Source organism: Mustelus asterias, chromosome 9 (assembly GCF_964213995.1).
Source record: "Mustelus asterias chromosome 9, sMusAst1.hap1.1, whole genome shotgun sequence".
Taxonomy (NCBI): Eukaryota; Metazoa; Chordata; class Chondrichthyes; order Carcharhiniformes; family Triakidae; genus Mustelus; species Mustelus asterias.
Genome location: NC_135809.1, coordinates 85,691,057 through 85,710,363, shown reverse-complemented (window position 1 = coordinate 85,710,363; position 19,307 = coordinate 85,691,057). Strand labels below are relative to the sequence as shown.

At 44.1% G+C, this 19,307-nt stretch overlaps 1 protein-coding gene across 2 annotated transcripts in view; it reads right to left on the bottom strand.

The window, feature by feature from the left end:
• Positions 1-603: 603 nt before the first annotated feature.
• Positions 604-19,307, bottom strand: part of pidd1 (p53-induced death domain protein 1) — a 76,552-nt gene continuing 57,848 nt past the window's right edge. For both annotated transcript variants that reach the window (XM_078220460.1, XM_078220461.1), the window contains exons 14-17: positions 16,164-16,271; positions 14,891-14,963; positions 9,515-9,641; positions 604-6,271 (exon numbers count right to left, since the gene is read on the bottom strand). In XM_078220460.1, the coding sequence (XP_078076586.1) occupies positions 6,034-6,271; positions 9,515-9,641; positions 14,891-14,963; positions 16,164-16,271 (546 nt within the window). In that variant the 3' untranslated portion in view covers positions 604-6,033. The remainder of the gene's footprint in view (positions 6,272-9,514; positions 9,642-14,890; positions 14,964-16,163; positions 16,272-19,307) is intronic.

Here is a 19,307-nt window from a genome sequence, read left to right as displayed (position 1 = left end):
CATTCTCCTGTCTCTGCCCAAAGCCCGGCATAGTGTTTCCATTCAACTAATCATTTAAAGCGATGTTGAATGCCTCGATTGAACCTTCCTCCATCACAATTCCAGGCAGTGCATTCCAGACCTGAACCACTCGCTTTTTCTCACATCACATTGTTTCTTTTGCAAATCGCTTTCAATCTGTGCCTTCTCATTCTTGATCCTTGCCCAGTGGGTCAGATCAGGCCTTTCAGAAGAGAAGTTTGGAGACATTTCTTCATGCAAGCATGTTAAAAGTGCAAAACTCTCTACTACAAAAAACAATAGCTGCTAACTCAATTAATAATTTGTTTGATAAATTATTATTAGCCAAGGCAGATGGGTGGAGCTGGATTACCCATCACAATGATCTCATTGAATAACAAAACAGACTCAAGTGGTTGAACAGCCCACTCGTGCTCCAATGCATGGTAATTGTGTAAGGAGCACCTCAGTGACCTCAGTCTGTATGTCCATGATCTCAGGAAGACCACAGCATCCTCAGCCTATATGTCCAAGTTCACTGGAGGACCTCAGAGTGTTCACTCTACATGTTCATGATCACAGAAGGACACATTTTATACATTTCCTTTCACATTTTATTGTTAAACAGTTTTATAAATAGAATTTTCAACTTAGCCAACAGGGTATGTAACTTCAGCAGCTTAATTTTACATGAACAATTTAACTTTGTGTTAAGCATTCAAAATAAAAACAATCTTAAAACACAATTCTGTTTCTAATTCCAAATTATATTCATAATTTAAAATTGGATTGAATTAAGGAAATATCCAAGTCACTAAGTACTTTAGATGACACTATCATCTAGGCTTTTTTTGCTGCAACTGTTGATTAAAAACAACAGGCATATGAGCATTGGGAGTCAGTGCAGTGACGGCTCAGGGGTACACAGTCAGGAGGGAGTGGTCCTGGGAGTCCTCAACATTAACACTGGACTCCATGAAGTCTGATGGCATCAGGTTAAACATGGGCAAGGAACTATCGTGCTGATTAACCTACCATCCTCACTCATCTAATGAATTAGTACTCCTCCATGTTTAACACCACTTGGAAGAAATACTGACGGTATCAAGGACACAAAATGTACTTGGGGTCTAACTAAAAATGAAGTGCAAAACTGATAAATCTACTACATCAGACTATTTGCGTGCTAAACAGTCAATGTACCAGGCAATAGACAGCTAAGTGATCCCACGACCAATGGATCAGATCAAGATCAAGTTACAGATCAAGTGCTTGAAAATGCATTTAGAATAAATAGGTACTTGATGGCTGACACAGACACGATGGACTGAAGGGCCTCTTATTGTGCTGTAAAATTCTATGACTCTTATGACAAGGATCTGCAGTCCTGCCATATCCAGTTGTAGAAGGTGGTGGAAAAAATTAACTAACTGGATCTACAAATATCCCAATCCTTAATGGCGCTGGAGCCCAGAGTGAGTCCAAAAGACAAGGCTGAAGCATTTGAAACCACATTCAACATAAGTGCCAAGGTGATGTTCCATCTTGGTTTCCTCCTGATGTCCCCAACACTACAGATGCCAGTCTTCAGCCAATTTGATTCACTCCACGTGATATCAAGAAACAGCTGAGCACACTGGATACAGCAAAGGCTAAGGGCCTGACAACATTCCAGCTTTTGTGCTGAAGACTTGTTCCACAGAAGTATCTGAGACTCCAGCAAAGCTGTTACAGTACTGTTCCAGTACTGACATCTACATGACAATGTGGAAAATTGCCCAAATAAAACCAGTTCACAGAAAGCAGGACAATTACAATCCTGTTAATTACTGCCCCGTCAGTCTACTCTTGATCATCAACCACTGTCGACGGTGTCATCGACAGTGCTATCAAGTGCCATTTACTCGCCAATAACCTACTGGCTAATGGCAGTTTGGGTTCCACTAAGAATACTGTTTCAGTCCTCATTCAAACCTTGTTCCAAACATAGACAATAAAGCTGAATTCCAGAAGAGTGGCGAGACTAACTACACTTGATATCAAGACAGCATTTGAGAAAATGTGGCATCAAAGAACCGTAACTGGGAAACTCTCCACTGGATGAAGTCAGACCTAGCACCAAGAAAGATGGTTATGGACAAAGTCATCTCAGCCCTGCAAGGGTTCCTCAGGAAAGTGTTCTAGGTCTAACATTCTGCAGCTGCTTTATGAATAATGTTCCCTCCATTATAAATCCAAAGACATGTGGGAACACCACCACCTCAAAGGTCCCTTCCAACCCACTCACCATCCTGACTTGGAAATATATCACCGTGCCTTCATTGTCGCTGGGTCAAAATCCTGGAACTCCAGCACTGTGAGTGTATCTATACCCCGTGACTGCAAACGGTTCAAGAAGGCAGCTCACCATTACCTTCTCAAGGGTAATTAGAGGTGGGCAATAAATGTTGGCCCAGCCAGCAACGCTCACATTCCGTAAATGAATTTGTTTTAAAGTTGGGACATTCACTGACAATTGCACAAGGTTCAGTTCCATTTGGAACGCCTCATAACACTGAAATCATCTGAAGCCGCATGTTATAAAATTGGAAAGTATTCAGAATTTGGCTAATAAGTGTCAAGAAACATACATACTAGGCAACGACCATCTCCAATAAGGCAAAATCCAACTACCTCATGCGGACATTCAATGACATTATCACCACTGAATTCCTCAAAATCAACATCCTGGAGGTCATTGTTGACCAGAAACCTAATTAGACAAGTTACATAAATACTGTGGCTACAAGAACATGTCAGATGTTGAACATTCTGCAATAAGCGACTCACCTTCTGACTCCCCAAAGCCTTTGCACTATCTACAAGGAAAGTGTCAGGAGTGTGATATAATATTCTCCATTCACCTGGATAAGTGTAGCTCCAGCAACACTCAAGAAGACTGACACTCTTCAGGACACAGTATCCCATTTGTCTGGAGTCCCGTCCATCACCTTAAATGTTGGCTTCTTCCACTACCAACATGCTATGTCTACAGTGTGTTCCATCTAGAAGATGCTCTGTAGCAACGAGCCAAGGCTCCTTTTGCAACACCTGCAATATTTGTGACCTCCACTGTTTAGAATTTGGCTAATGATAAGGGCAGCCGGCAAATGGGCTGACCTCCAAGTCACACACTATTCTGACTTTGAAATATATTGCTGTTCTTTTACTGTCGTTGGGTCAAAATACTGGCACTCCCTCCCTAAAAGCATTGAGTGTGTACCTTCACTACCCTGTCTGCAGCCATTAATGGTGGTGGCTCACCACCACCTCTTCTAGGGCAATTATGGATGGGCAATAAATGCTGGCCTTGCCGGCAACTCCCACATCCTGTGAACGAAAAAATAAAAAGCGGTGCTACAAGTGAAGCAAATGGAATGCTTTAAAATCAAAATCTCTGGGGTGCGGGAGGGTTAATCCCCTGGAAAACAAATCTCCTCCCTCAACATATGAGTGAAGGAATGACGGACATGTCCACAACTTGTTAAAAGTCTGTGTCCCGCCACATTTTCAGTGTTATTGCAAGGATAAATGTTTCTCTTCATTTAACTGTGTGTTAAATGACTATTGAGAAGTGAAAATCCTTGCGATATTTGGAGTATTTCACAATGAATGTATTAAGGTAGCCCGAATGTGCATGCTCGTCTTTATCTATTTTATGGTGTTGTTAAACCTATCATCTGAAATGTAAATAAGCATTAGAACAGTGGCAGATAATTTAGTAGGATAAATGCCTAAAGCACATACCAATTGTGAAAGAAGTCATATCTTTAGAGGTAACATATCATTGCACTGGACTGACCTAACCAGCCTACATTTCATTTTGAGAGACTGTGGTACCAACAGAACAAATCCCTGGGATGCAACGTCCCCTTAGATATGTCATTCATTTATTGATTCAACCTAGACAACTGATAGTTTATACTTGTGGGTGGCTATATCAGATTACTCAAATGTTAAGGACTGACTCTATGGCCGGAATTTTACCACCTCACCCGCTACAGGAATCGGGGCGGGCGAAGGGCAGACAATGGGAAAGTCCGTTGACCTTGGGTGGGACGAGCGCGGCCGTAAAACCCTGTCCTATTTTTCTTAAAATGCAATTTTCTCATAAGATGCAGAAGTTATTACCAATTTTCCATATGTGTTGAAAACTAAAGGCAATCCATATTTCTCTTGTTGTACTCATTTTAGAATAAATGAATTCCTAAGTATACACTGTTTATGATTCACATGCAACTCCTCTAAGTCTGATGTTTTCCAAAATACATTAAAATGAAGTAGCTGCAATATTTGAAGGAGAATAAATTTACAAATTAGGCTCTTAAATTCAGTGCAATCCTGAATGAAAACATTAAAGATTCGTGCAAAAAAATGCCAACATAAACATAATACCTACATTCATATTTGCACACACAGCTAAATGAATAGAAACATTTAAACACATCCAGATACCATGAGGCTTACTTGGTTTCAGCTTGGTGGAGTAAGTATGACAACTTGCATTTGACCTGAAGGCTACTATCGACTGTAAGTTATGTACTAACATAGATCCACTGACATACCCATAGATCCAGTTCAATTAATATCTGTATTTGTTTCCATACTGTGTCATGTGGAGTACATGTGGCAAAGTATTGGCATACTGTTTTGTACTAGAAAGGGATAACCCATGCTGCTCTGTGTACCTGTCATTTTTAAATAAAGAAATACCAGTATATCAAAAAATTCTTCCTACTTTAATCACTCTTTTCTCTGGAAGTTAACACTAATTATATCCTCCATAAAACCCTGTAGTTGATTGTAGTCAACTTTTATAGTGCTCTATGGGTAGCTAAATTTACACAGAAGTAAGAAAGAAGAGAATTCTTTAGTTGACACAAGTTGCCAATTGCAATCAATGTGACAAAAAAGGATGAAAATGGAAATAAAAAATCATACTAGCTCGAGCTGGGAAGATGGTACCACGTTGGAGCTGTGTGGGAACTGCCACTGGCACCTTTAGGAATCTAACTTCACCAGGCAAGGTTTACTAATTAATTTACTTTACGTGGGCCTGGTAAACACTGGGGACAAAGGTAATCTAAACAATACAAATTTTAGCACGAAAACTCATTAGTCTAACTCCTTTGCAAGGAAGCAGAAGCTGCCTGTCATTGCAGGCTCACCAACCTTATTCTTCATTCATGCTATAAAAGGTGGCACACAGCAGCTGGTTGGTGCATCAGAATTCCAGTCCAGGTTCACGCATGGCGAACTCAGTGATACCAGGGGCTTATGCAAATAAATGGCAAAGAAGGACATTTTCCAGATTTAAGCTGCAAAGTGAGCAAGTAACAGAGTCGGATTAGATTAGGTAGCTCAGGCCGAGAAAAACACTGCAGATTTAATGAGTTGAATGGCTTCTTTCTATGTGGTGAACCTCCATGGTGCACTGTTGACACCACTCATCTTGAAGGATAAAGAAATTCACGTAACATTTTAAACTAAGTGCAAAGTATGCTATTCTGGGTAACATGCACAGAATAAAATTGCCCATCATGTGGCTAAAATCACATTATAAATTGCACATCACTGCAAATCGATTGGTGCTGCCATAAAAGCTTGTTGGCTTTCTCTGTAAAACACAACCACAGTGATTCTTGATACTTATATGGAATGAGCTCTGTGGAAGTTGCATACATTGACCCATTCTCCATGCAATGCTGAGAATTCACTGTCCCCCATGACATCTTTTGCCAGCAAAAATAAAAGTCTAAAATAGAATCCGGGAACTCCCTCCCTCACAGCATTGTGGGTGTACCTGCACCACATAGACTGGAGAGGTTCAAGGAGACAGCTCAGCATCACCTTCTCAATGCTAATTAGGGATGGGCAATAAATGCTGGCCTAGCCACTGACATCCGAAAATGAATAAATAAATAAAAACCTCTCTATCTTCAAGAATCACCAGGAAGGTTCATATGCATTGCCTACAGTTGCAGTTTTCCCAGGTTACATCATTGCTATAGCTGAATCTTCATTACTGCTTTCTTGGCTCAGTCCTACTCGGCGAATGGAATCATGATATTTCTTCCTTCCCAGTTCAATAATGCAATGCACTTCTTCAGCAATATCTTCGCGATCACTCTCCTTCATTGCCTGAATTAGTTTATTGATGCAGCCTGGTACACTCACGTTGCATTGTGCCCACGTAAAGAGCATCTCTAAGATTTGCTTGTCCAGGTCACCCCTAAAGAAAATGAAGCAATAACTTGAAAAGACAAGAAGTGGTTCAAGAAACATTTCCTTGATAGACAATATCCAAGAAGTTTTACATTCAACATCCTGGGGGTTATCATTGGCCAGAAACTGAACTGGACAAGTCATATAAATACTGTGGCTACAAGAGCAGGTCAGAAGTTGGGAACTCTGTGGCGAGTAATTCATCTCCTGACTCTCCAAAGCCTGTCCACAATCTTCAAGGCGCAACTCAGGAATACTCTCCACTTGCCTGAATGAGCGCTGACCCAACAACACTCAAGAAGTTCAACACCATTCAGGACAAAGCAGCCCATTTGATTGGCACCCCATCTACGACTGATGGCACAGTGGTAGTAGTGTGTGCCATCTACAAGATGCACTGCAGGAACTTACCAAAGCTCCTTAGACAACACCTTCCAAACTCACAACTACCACAACTAGGAGGACAAGGACAGCAGACACATGGGAACACTATCACCTAGAAGATCCCCTCCAAGCCACTCACCGTCCTGACTTGGAAATATATCACCGTTCCTCCACTGTTGCTGGGTCAAAACTCCTGGAACTGGGTGTACCTACACCACAAGGACTGCAGTGGTTCAAGACAGCTCACCACTACCAATCCAAAGGTAATCAGGGATGGGCAATAAATTCCGGCCTAGCCAGTGAAGCCCAAATCCCTTGATTTATAAATAAATAAAAAATGGAATGAAATCAACGATGCCCATTTGTCATGACTCTCCCTCTCAGTTATTGGTGGGTAGGTGGAATTTAAAGGTTAGAAAAGAAGTAGAAATCACAAGAATGTCATTTCTGAAATCCTCCTGGCAGAGTTGGTTCAGAACAGCATGGGCAGATTCTACTGGGTAACCACTGGACTGAGGAGGCTAGTGGGGCCAAAGATGAAGCACAAAGAAATTAAGAGGCGTAAAACCCTCAACCAATCTAGCAATGATTTTATGTATTGTTCTTAGAGCGTTCACCTGTCAATTTTAGCAAAAATAGCAAGAAGAGAGGTATAAGCAGTGTTATTTGCGAAACTGAACAAATTGAGAACAGTACCTGCCCTTATCTCAAAAAAAATTCTTCATGAAAACAATTTTACTACAAAAGTACTTGTGAAGCCTCAAAGTAAAATCGATATTTTTAAAAATGCCAAAGCGAATATGAAAAACACCTGTTTTTCCCCTTATGTTTGTATATCAACACAATTTATGTAGTGCTGGACAAAATGGTTTCCACAGTACACTAAATGTATGTATCCCTGGACAGAATAATTTCCTGCTCTGTACCAAATCTCACCCTTCGAGTTAGAAGCTGGTAGTTTCAAGGTCCACTAAAAATCTTGTACACTCATAGCTAGGTTGACAGTGCTGACTGTATTGAGATGGTGATAAATTGCCAGCAGTATTAAACAAGCTATTTAAATTGAGATTCCATTTCTCCCAGTTTCTCAGGTGAATATTAAAATTCCCAAGCCATTATTTAAAAAGTGGGGAGCTTTCCAATGTTCCAGATAAAATTCCTCCACCAACTAACCCTGCTAAGAAAAATTGACTGCTCATTCATCTAACTGTTTATGGGATACTACCGTGTCTACTGTGTTATAGCCAACACAGCAGCCAGTTAGTGGACCTCCAAGTAACCCAATGTAAACAAAATGCTTGAAGAGATACTGTGTGAATGCAATGCTTTCATTTCATTTTTTTGCACCAGTGTTGTATTTTAGAAAGAAAAGCATCTTCTAACGACAAGAAAATGCATTTACATAACATCTAATGTAGACACTTGTAGGTCAAAACCCTGGATCCCCCTCCTTAGCTGCACTGTGGGTTTACCTACACCTCAGGGAGTGCAGCGGTTCAAGAAGGCAGCTCACCAACGCCTTCTCAAGGACAATTCGGGAGGGGCAATAAATGCTGGCTTAGCAGCGATGCCAACATTCCATGCACGTATAAAAAAAACATTCAAAGACACATCAGAAGTGCAACAAGTGAAACCTAATGCTTGGTCAAAGAGGTGGATTATTAGCAATGTTTGTTCAGGTAAAGAGGAAAGTGGAGAGCTTTTGAAGAGAGAAACTTGAAAGCAGAAGCTTTGGCAACAGGGGTCGCCAGTTGTCAATAATGGGGTAAATTGAGGGGATGATGCAGATGAGGCTCGAGTCAGACTGGTGAAAGGATCTGAAGCAGCTGGAGGGGGGGTGAGTCATGCTCTAGGGCAGCTGAATGTTACAGAGATGGAGAGGGATGAAAGGATTTAAATGCAAAGTAAGTTAACCATTATAATTAAATGGTTAGTTAACGATTGAAAATTGGATTAAGTAACCCATCACTCATACAAGGTGACCTTACAGGGAGCTTTGTCACAACTGCTACAGGTTAATGATCATTTTTGAGATGACCAACCTATCTTACCCAAGCTGCATGCTCCACCAACAGTTACCATTAAACAGCCCAAACCAAGCTGGTCAAATACCGTATGAACCTGGGCATCTTCAGTGAGATATCAGTGGCCAAGAAGTTATTAGCTGGATCAAAAATCAAATGCAATTTTCCAGGTATCTCAAGAACCATTAATCAACACAGCATAAAGATGCGTGCAAAAGTCTGCCAAGAAGCCAAATGTCCCCCTCACTGTGCAGCTGCCAGTCTTGCATCTACTGCAGAAAGCACATAAAACACCTCGAAGGCTGCAAGCTGTTCACCACTCTGAATGTCAAGGCAATCAACATTATGGTTCTGCACTGGGATTAGGACTAAGCTGATAAAGGTGGAGTAATGCTGGATCAGCCATGTGGTGGCAGTCGATCCATTACGGCTGCACCTTTATCTGTTGTCCTTTGGGGAAAACGTATGTTTGGCATCAAATGAAAGTGGTTCAAGGTCAAGCCCAAACAAAACACGAGCAACTGTGCTTTGTCAGTGACATACCAGGAATGTGCTGCACATACCAGGTCAGCTGGCATGCATCATTTACAAAAGAGTGATGGACGTTGTAGGGCCAAGATACGCATCAGAACAAGACGGGAAAGGCTTATCTGAAGCTCACTGTGCTGAGCTTGACTATCAATGTTTACTGTGCATGAGGAGCATTTGTCATTGGACTGTAAAGAGGAATACAGACCTTTCATTGCTGCTGTCCCCTAAGTTAATCTGACAACCATCATTGTATTAGAACAATCAGGAAAACCAAATTGTTGACCATAGTTATAAGGAAGTGTCTTCCTCACCTATTACTGTATTCTATTCTTTCCAATTGCGAATAGGATAAACCAAGATTTATACCAATATTCTTCCATTCCAGTCCAATTCTCCTTGCGATACTCAAAAGATTAGCTTCTGTGAGGTAGCCAGTTTCTGTCCAAAAGTAAAGTAAGAAACCATTTAGAAGAACGTGTATCATGAACCTGTGTCCACTCAGTACTTCTCGAATCTATTTCACTTAGCTCTTCCTATTATTAAGCTTATAATCGTGAACACAGTTTCAACAAATTGGCCGGAATTTTACTGGCATGACCGCTCCGATTCCAATGGCAGGCAAGGCTCAGAGAACGGCATTTTCCATTGGCCTCGGGGTGGGATTGTATAAGCTTCGGGCGGACGTGTCGGTAAAATTCCACCCATTGTGTAACAATAAATGAGAATTTTCAAGCATGCCAGAAAATAATATTTGTCAGGAAGATCACAAGGCACCTGCACCTGTCCACGTCAATAATGGGCAACTTCAGAAACGGTTGTAACGTGCTGGCAGCTCAAGACCAGCACCTGCAGAATGCAAAGAGCACCCAATTGGAAATGTCACATCCACATCACGTGTCCCTAATGTGGGTTTCCCAAACTGGATTCCACAAATCCCTGGAGTTCCGCGGGAGGCTTCCAGCGATTCCGAGGCAGGTCAGGCTGATGTATAATAACATTTGAAAATGCTACAAAGCTCCTGGTCCAACCATATATTGGCTTCTCCAGAAGCCAATCTCTGACTGGGTCGAGCTGAAATCAGCACCAAACTCAAAGTTTCCCTGGGAGTGGGGGAATGTGGGCCTTGGAGTGGGGGAATGTGGGCCTCGGAGTGGGGGAATGTGGGCCTCGGAGTGGGGGAAAGTGGGCCTCGGAGTGGGGGAATGTGGGCCTCGGAGTGGGGGAATGTGGGCCTCGGAGTGGGGGAAAGTGGGCCTCGGAGTGGGGGAATGTGGGCCTCGGAGTGGGGGAAAGTGGGCCTCGGAGTGGGGGAAAGTGGGCCTCGGAGTGGGGGAAAGTGGGCCTCGGAGTGGGGGAATGTGGGCCTCGGAGTGGGGGAAAGTGGGCCTCGGAGTGGGGGAAAGTGGGCCTCGGAGTGGGGGAAAGTGGGCCTCGGAGTGGGGGAAAGTGGGCCTCGGAGCGGCGGAATGTGGGCCTCGGAGTGGGGGAAAGTGGGCCTCGGAGCGGGGGAATGTGGGCCTCGGAGTGGGGGAATGTGGGCCTCGGAGTGGGGGAATGTGGGCCTCGGAGTGAGGGAATGTGGGCCTCGGAGCGGGGGAATGTGGGCCTCGGAGCGGGGGAATGTGGGCCTCGGAGCGGGGGAATGTGGGCCTCGGAGTGGGGGAATGTGGGCCTCGGAGCGGGGGAATGTGGGCCTCGGAGCGGGGGAATGTGGGCCTCGGAGCGGGGGAATGTGGGCCTCGGAGTGGGGGAATGTGGGCCTCGGAGTGGGGGAATGTGGGCCTCGGAGCGGGGGAATGTGGGCCTCGGAGCGGGGGAATGTGGGCCTCAGAGGGGCGGAATCTGATCCTCGGAGCGGCAGAATGTGGTCCTCGGAGCAATGGAATGTGGGCCTTGGAATGGGGGAAAGTGGGCTTCTGAGTGGGGGAATGTGGTCCTCGGAGTGGGGGAATGTGGACCTCGGAACGGAGGATTTTAGGTCTTGAAGTAGGGAAAGCAGGCATCGGAGAGGGAGTGGGGAAAGCATGTCTCGGGAAGGGGATTGCAGTCCTCAGAGAGGGGGATAGCAGGCCTCAGAGAGGGGGATAGCAGGCCTCAGAGAGGGGGATAGCAGGCCTCAGAGAGGGGGAGTGAGTCTGAAAGCAGTGGAAAGAGGGCTTGGGGAGATAGTGGGGGAAAGTAGGTCTCAGAGCAGGAGTGGGGCAAATTGTATGTGTCTGTGTATATAAATATTCCAGCAGCACTCTTCCCATTTGAACCAAAGGAACAGCAACACTCATCGCATTAAAAATGACAAAAACGTAAGACCTATGTATTTTTTAAATAAGAGAAGCTTTTAATTATAGTGCATGCATATAAGAAATAGAAAAGACTTCTATAAATCAGGTTTTTGTATATTTGTAGGTCGTCCGTGAAAACAATCATTTATTTGTGTTTTAGCTCTTCAACACAATCGGAATGTTTCTCGGGGGTTCTGTCAGTACCCCTGGGAGATGAAAAGGGTTCTGTGGTTGGAAAGGTTTGAGAAATCTTGTCCTAATGCTTTGTGATTGTGGATGAAACGGCCTGCTTTCTCAACACACTCAAAAAGACCATGGGGGCGATTCTGCTCCCGCCTTCACCATAAGTGGAAAAGGCGACGTGTGTAAAATCCCGTGACAATCGGAAAAGCGATTCTCACCAGCGGCATCTCGCTTTCTGATTTCCCCACCCCTCGCTGGTGACACTTCTGGGTGGGATTTTAAAACATTTTAATATTTTTCAATACTCTTAAAGGCTTCCCCGCCATATGTTCCCCCCATATAAGGAATTCCCCCCATACCAACATGACGGCTTCATGTGGATTCTCCCGTTCGGCTGGCAGCGCACCCCTGACCCACAGGTTTCCCGCCGGCGTGGGGTGATGTCAATGGGAATTCCCATTGACAACAGGGGGACCAGAGAATCCCGCCGCTAGCAAACAACATGTCACCTCCCGCCGATGGGAAAACCAGAGCTGGGAAGCTGGAGAATCTTGCCCGATGTCATGTTGCCAAGGTTTACAACAGTATTTTAAAATGTGAAGCAGTCAAAGAGACATGGGGAACCTGCCGCGAGCAAAGTAAAATCCTGGCCGGGGCCAGGGGCAGGCCTCTGGGGAGCTCATGCAGTGGGGTGGGTTCCCTTAATGTGTGCTGGGTGGGGTGGCCCCACTACCTTTGGTCGGGTGGGAGGTGGAGTATTGCCCTGGTGCTTATGAAGGCAGTGGGAAGATGCTTTTGTCAGCACAGACTGGGACGTGTTTTAAAAATGGGACTCTGATCACTGTGGAACTGGCGTTGCCGGCTTTATTGGGCCCCACCTTGCCAGCGTGACGGCGAAAACCAGGTTATCTGTTCACAGAGTGCCAAAGAATCTGGAGAGAAAACTCAGCTGTGCAGCTGGAGAGCTGCATGTTAGTTTTCTCACCTCAGCCACCATTCTGTGCACAGAGTGCAAAATTTCACCCAATAGGTAAGTTTGTAAAAGAGCCAGGATAGCCAGCCGGTGTCAACCCTGAAACAGCTTGTAAGATAACTTTCCAGAAAGCATCTCACCTTGCTGTGTGATGGAGTCAGGTCAGGACTTGACCCCAGGTAGAATTCATCTGCCATTTTCACTGAAACACTGTGCATTAATATGGAATTGGTATTATAATTCTTCTCAGGTGCAACTGCTAATGACTCAATTGCTCAGGGGGGACGGACCTTCAATGATCTTGCTTTTCTGCATTTACTTGGTCAGTTTATCCCATTCAAGATAGCAAAAGCCATTCAGATACTGACAGGAAGCTAAATTGCTAGGTACTTTATAAAGCAAATTGAAGGAACAGAAGAGTTCATCTGCAAGTTCAGTTTTAGTTATAAAAAAGCAAACCCTACACGTACATAACATATTTTTATACATGTTAAGCTTAAGCAAAAAGCTGACTCATACCCCTGAGATCCTGGCCAGACACTGATATGATCTAGCAAACAATGAATAACAATGGCATTGTTGACGTTATTGGTCTATCTTTGGCTTGTACAAGGGGTGGAGAGTCAATAATTTATTAAGTGCTGCAGTTAAATGGATATTTAAGCACGCCCATATATTTAGGCCAGAATTGTTCAATTTTTTTCACTCGGGGCGGGGGCATATTTTTCTCACTCAAGGGGCCAACAAGCAAATTTCGGAAAGGTAAGATTTGACACAATAATAAATTGAATTTCAATCAAGAATTAAGATTTTGAAGAAAGAAACAATTGTTGAGCAAAAATACAGTGCTGTCAAAGCAATAAATTAAGTTAAAAAAAGAGTAAGTAATAAAACTAACCAGTGTGTGCGAGGGTCAGTGCATGTGGGTGGGTGAGTGTGAGAGAGTGCACGGGTTGGTGTGTGCTGCTGAGAATGAGTGAGAAACTGATACAGGGCGTAAGGCAGACTCACACTCACCGCCTCACACTCACTTAGGTCCTTGAACTCACCCCCACTCAGTCACTCATGCCCTCATACTTCCCTCCACACAGTCACTCACTCTCACACCCATGCTGTCAGTCTCATTTCAACACACACATGCGTACGCACAGACACAAATCACACGCACACACACACACTCCCACATATTCACCATGGCACTATCACCTCCCCGGGTCAACCAAAACTTCGCCCTTCCCAGGCCTGTCAAAACTTCGCCCTCCCGCACCCCAATGCAGGTGGCCCTCCTGGGCCTGATGAGACTTTTCCCTGGCTGGGCTGACAAGACTGCATGCTCCCTGTGCCCAATGTACCCGGGTCCCCAGACTCCAGCTCTGCCATTGCTTGGCTCCCAGACTCGTTGCTCGATTCCCCAGACTCCTGCCCTATCATACCTTGGCTTTCCCCTGCACACTCACCAATGGTGGTGTTCTCTGATCCTCCAATCAGAGACTGTTTCTTTCCCACTTTTGTTGCTGATAGGCTCACTAGCCAGCCTAGCAACAGCAGATTTTGGAGAGAAAAGGAGGTTGAAGGAGAAGCACCATGCAGGACCTTCTTTTGAAACTTTCCTCTTTGACAGGGATTATGAAACTGGCTCCGGGGGCTGTGCAGAGGATCTTCGCAGGATGGATGTGGCCCATGGGTCATATGTTGGACAAGTTGGATTTTGATTCTACAATGTTATGCTTGCTCAGTCTTGCAGTCACAGCCATCCAAATCACATTATGCGATTCATCATGGTTTGATTTCGATTACCAATTTGTGTTTACCACTTAATTAATGTCAAAGATGACGCAGAAGGAGAACAAGACAAAAACACCGACTAATTAATAACACTTCTCCTTTAACAAAATCAGATTCTCTTCCCTTTGTTTCAAAATAAAAAATAATTTTGCTGGTAGAAGAGGGAAAATTTGGGCAGAAAATCACCTTTGAAAATGGTCTAGTTTTTACCATCACTATTGAGAACAGAATGCTACAGCATTACAGTTGGATGATATCAAAAATAGCAGAACCCATATTTCTGCTGCAGTAAACCTCTTAAGGCTCTTATTAAGATGCAGACACAGCAGAGAGAGCTTACTGGGTCTGGGAATTCATGGTGCTGCACAGACACTGGGTTAAAAACAGAAAACTCATCCCATTGTCCAACACTTGGACAAAAACAAAACAATATCAAATTAAATACTTGGAACGTAATACAGTCTCACCTTCATCGCCAAGATTTAATGGCGGATAGGATGATTCCATTCTTGACTCATTATGAAGCCTTGATTTCTGCTTCTGGAAAAAATTCAGCAGGTTTTTAAAAAGCCACACTTAGGCGTAAGCAGAAATCTCAGCACTGTTACAGCATAAAAAGAGGCCATTTGACCCATTGTGTCTACACCGGCTCTCCAAATGAGCAATATGGTTTAGTGCCATTTCCTTGCCTTTACCCCGTACTCCTGCATATTGTTTCTAATCTAGTAATTATCTAATGCCCTCTTGAATGCCTCGATTGAACCTGACTCCATCACACTTCCAGGCAGTGCATTCCAGACCTGAGCCACTCGACGTTTTCTCACATCACATTTGCTTCTCTTGCAAGTCAGTTTAAATCTGTTCCCTCTCATTCTTGATCCTTTTACGAGGGGGGGAAAAGTATCTCCCTATCTACTCTGTCCAGTCCCTCGTGATTTTGAACTGCTCCATCAAATCTCCTCTCAGCCTTCTTCTCTCCAAGGAGAACAGTCCCAACCTCTCCGGTGGACTGTATGTGAACAGATAATAGTTTTTGCAGTTTAAAATCAGGGTTAAAACATGGGTTCAAGCCCCGCTCCTGAACTTGAGCCTATACTCTAGGTGGCACTGAGGAAGTGTTGTTTTGTCAGAAACTTCAGTGCGAGATATCAAATCAAGGATCTTTTCAGCTGTTACACTACTGCAAGTAAACTTAAAAGATTGCATTGCGCTACTTTAAGACAAAAAAGGACTTGTTTTCCAGCTTTTTGCTGAGCACTTCTCTCTCAGCCAGTCCCACAAAATTCAGATTAACTGCTGTCATGCACTGCTATTTATAGGGCCTTGCTCGCCACAAAATGGCCATCACATTTGCATATAACAGTACCTGCACTTTAACATAATTTCTGAAATGTGTTAAAGTGACACTTATAACAATAGCCTTCCTCACTTCTCTTAATAAAATGTGTCCAGTGATTCTATTGTGGCAGCTTTTAACCTTGTTTAAATCCTCTAAGAAAACACAACATTAACGCCAAAATCTTGCTGCCATTCACGCTGGCGGGACTTTACGGTCCTGCTGACGGCGCATCCCCACCGCGGGTTTCCCGGCGGTGAGGTGTGTGTTCAACGGGAAACCCCGTTGACAATGGCAGGATCATAAGATCCCGCCACCAGCGAGTGGCACGCTGCCTCCCGCCACTGCCAAACATGCTGCGGAGAGGGGGAGGAATCCCGACCTAAGAAAATGAAGCAGCTTACTGGCAATTTAATTGGCAAAGTGGCCAGCCACATCGAATCTGGGCCTTTTCGCTTCCTAGCAGCTTCCACAGGTATGTTTTCCGGCAAGGATCCTCTGTAAAAGGAAACCTAGAATGAAGATCAGTGAAACACCATTACATCTTGTAATCTCTGCTTTGCGCACAGGATGCTGTTCTTTAGAGGATCTCGATAGGGAGCTATGTGGTGGCAGGCTGGCTGGCTCTAGAGCTGCTAAACAGTATCACAAAAGCGTCGTGTACAGATTCAAGTTTGTACTTCCTCTCCTGGCAAGTTCCCAATCTGACAGTGCCAACAGTGGAGACCAGATGGTTCTCTACAAGGAAGGCTCAGCATTTCAGGGCACCTCCAAACAGCTCTGCCTCAAGGTCTGAGAGCCACTCAGCTGTCCATGGTCTCCATCAGAGAACAGTACTCAGAAGCATAAATGAAATAACCCGTGACAAGAATACTTTCTCAATTTGTTTCCTTATTACCAAGTGCCTGTGTGAAATCAGGTGTGCCACCACGACAACAAGAGCAAAAGAAATAGAACAGGGTGTAAGCCATTCTGCCCCTTGAGCCATTTAATAAGATCATGGCTGATCTTACTTTTCTTTAACTTCACTTTCCCTCCTGTTCCCCATAACATTTGACTCCCTTGCATTCCCATCAGTTAGTCGACAAAATGATCAATGCATTCCCAAAACTTTAAATGAAGCTGAGCGATTTAACATTTAAATTTCATTGTCCATGTATTGCCAATTTTGCTTAAACTGTTACCATCCATCATGAATAAAGAAGTTAATAAGGCATTTCTACAGCAGAGGATCCTGTAGTTTTTACTCCGCACTGCAGCTATCCCTAAAAACTCAAAGGGTAATTCCAGCAATCACATAGTCCCAGTGGGAAGCCACAGTCAGGGCCCGGTTTTACCAACAGGTTGGGCACGAAAACATGGTAAAGTCGGGCATGAGGCGAGTAGTACGATCCGCGACCGCCTCCGCACCTGTTCCCCCTTTACCAAGCGTCCAAAATGGCCCCGATTGGCACCGAGCCCGAAATGGGCGCAATGTCAATTTAAATGCATTTGCATGTGTTTAAATTGACTTAATGGGCTGCATGCCCAAACGTACCGGCATTTCCCCCTTTACCACTGCGTTCGCCTGTCCAGATTCGGTGCGAAACAGACATGGCCCACAAAGGTCCGATTTGGGCACTCCAGCTTCTGAGGAGGTAAGTTCAGAGCTTCCAGCAGCTCCCTAACTCAGATTGGTGGTTTGGCGGGGGAGTGGGCCAGATCGTTTTCTGGTGGGGGGGGCAGGAGGAGGGAGGTGGGTCACATCGTTCTCTGGTGGGAGGGGAGGAGGGAGGCGGGTCAGATCGTTCCCTGGTGGGAGGGGAGGGCGGGGGGAGGGGGGCAGCGGCAGGTGGGTCCGCTGTCACTTTGCATGTGATCAGTGGGGGGGGGGAGGGGGCAGCAATCGGTCTGGGTAGTGGGGGGGTGGGGGGAATAACGGGTTCAGTTACATTGTGGGGATGGGGCAATGTCTGTGGGGGCCAGGGGGGGAGGCATTAGTGGGCCTGGGAGCGATGTGGCAAGGGAGCGTTTTTCAAAATTGTTCTTGTTGAAGGCTCCAATCGGAGCAGCAGTGTTTCGGGTGTGATAAGTCCTGCCCACAGGCTTCTGCAGTGCGATTCAGAATTGCTGCTTTTTTTTCAGGCAGAGTGCGTATGGGGGCTCCTGAGAACGGGTTTACAAGTCGGATCTGGAACACTCCCAGATTCAGCACTTAGAATCAAAATGGTAAAATCGGGCCCTCAGTGTCTACAGTTCTGTAATGCTGACTGTCTGATCCACTCTCTCCTTGACCTCAGCACAGATCAAATATATGTATGTACAGCGCACATGCTGAATAGCAACTGTCTCATACTGAAGAGAACAAGAGTGAACCCATGGATAATCCTCAACTGAATGCAAAAGATATTCATTCTCTCAAATACGAGGATGAACATACATGAGACGAACGAAAGAGCTACTGCCTTACAAACAAGGGATTAACTCAAATTTAAGCAATACAACTACATTTCCATGTCAATTGCATTGAATCAATAAGTCAGTGATGTGAAATGAATTGGTCTGAATTGCAGCTGCTTCAACCACCAACCAGAAACCTTTTATTAAATGAAAAACAAAATCCTGGTCTTAGCCTCATCGTCCTTATCAAGTGACTGATGTAAAATCACATGCGACTTCTGGCTAATGCATACTCATCAGATAATCATCAGCACAGAAAATGATCAGCATAATCCTGAGATTTTAAAGAAAGCAATTCCATTTTACGTTTAAATTTTATAAACCACGGTTCCACCTATCCTCTTTGATGGCTGTCAAAGATGTTACTAGTATAAGCAGCAAGATAGACTCGCTCGTGTCATTATTTATCCCTCAACCGACACCAGTAAATACAGAGCCATGGTGATGTATCTCATTCCTGCTTTTATGACCTTGCTGTGTGCAATTTCTGATATTACAATGGTAGTTATACTTCAAAACCTACCCTGGAACAGTCTGAGGTTGTCAAAGGCAATATATAAATGCAAGTTATTTTCTAATCTTCTTTCTAATACCCCAGTAACATAAAGTCCCAAGATATACTAAAAGGAACAGCAAAGTATTCTGCAAATCTAAAAGGGAAAAGAGAATCATTAACAGAGAAGAGAGGATCATGGGAATGGTTAACAAGTACTTTAAGAACAGGTTAATTGGCAAGGGGTTAAACTTCACTTGGTTAACAAAAAGGTGAGAGGTATTGTAATAAATAAAAAGAAGGAATTAGAGAAACTTGTTAAGCTAAGACAGGACAAAATGTTAGGACCTAATGGACATGTGGTAGAAGTCGTGATTTGATTTAATTTGATTTATTATTACATGTATTAGTATACAGTGAAAAGTTTTGTTTTTTGCATGCTATACAAAGCATACAGTACATACAGAAGGAAAGGAGAGAGTGCAGAAAGTAGTGTTACAGTCATAGCTAGGATGTAAAGAAAGATCAACTTAATGCGAGGTAGGTCCATCCAAAAGTCTGATGGCAGCAGGGAAGAAAATGTTCTTAAGTCGGTTGGTACTTGTCCTCAGACTTT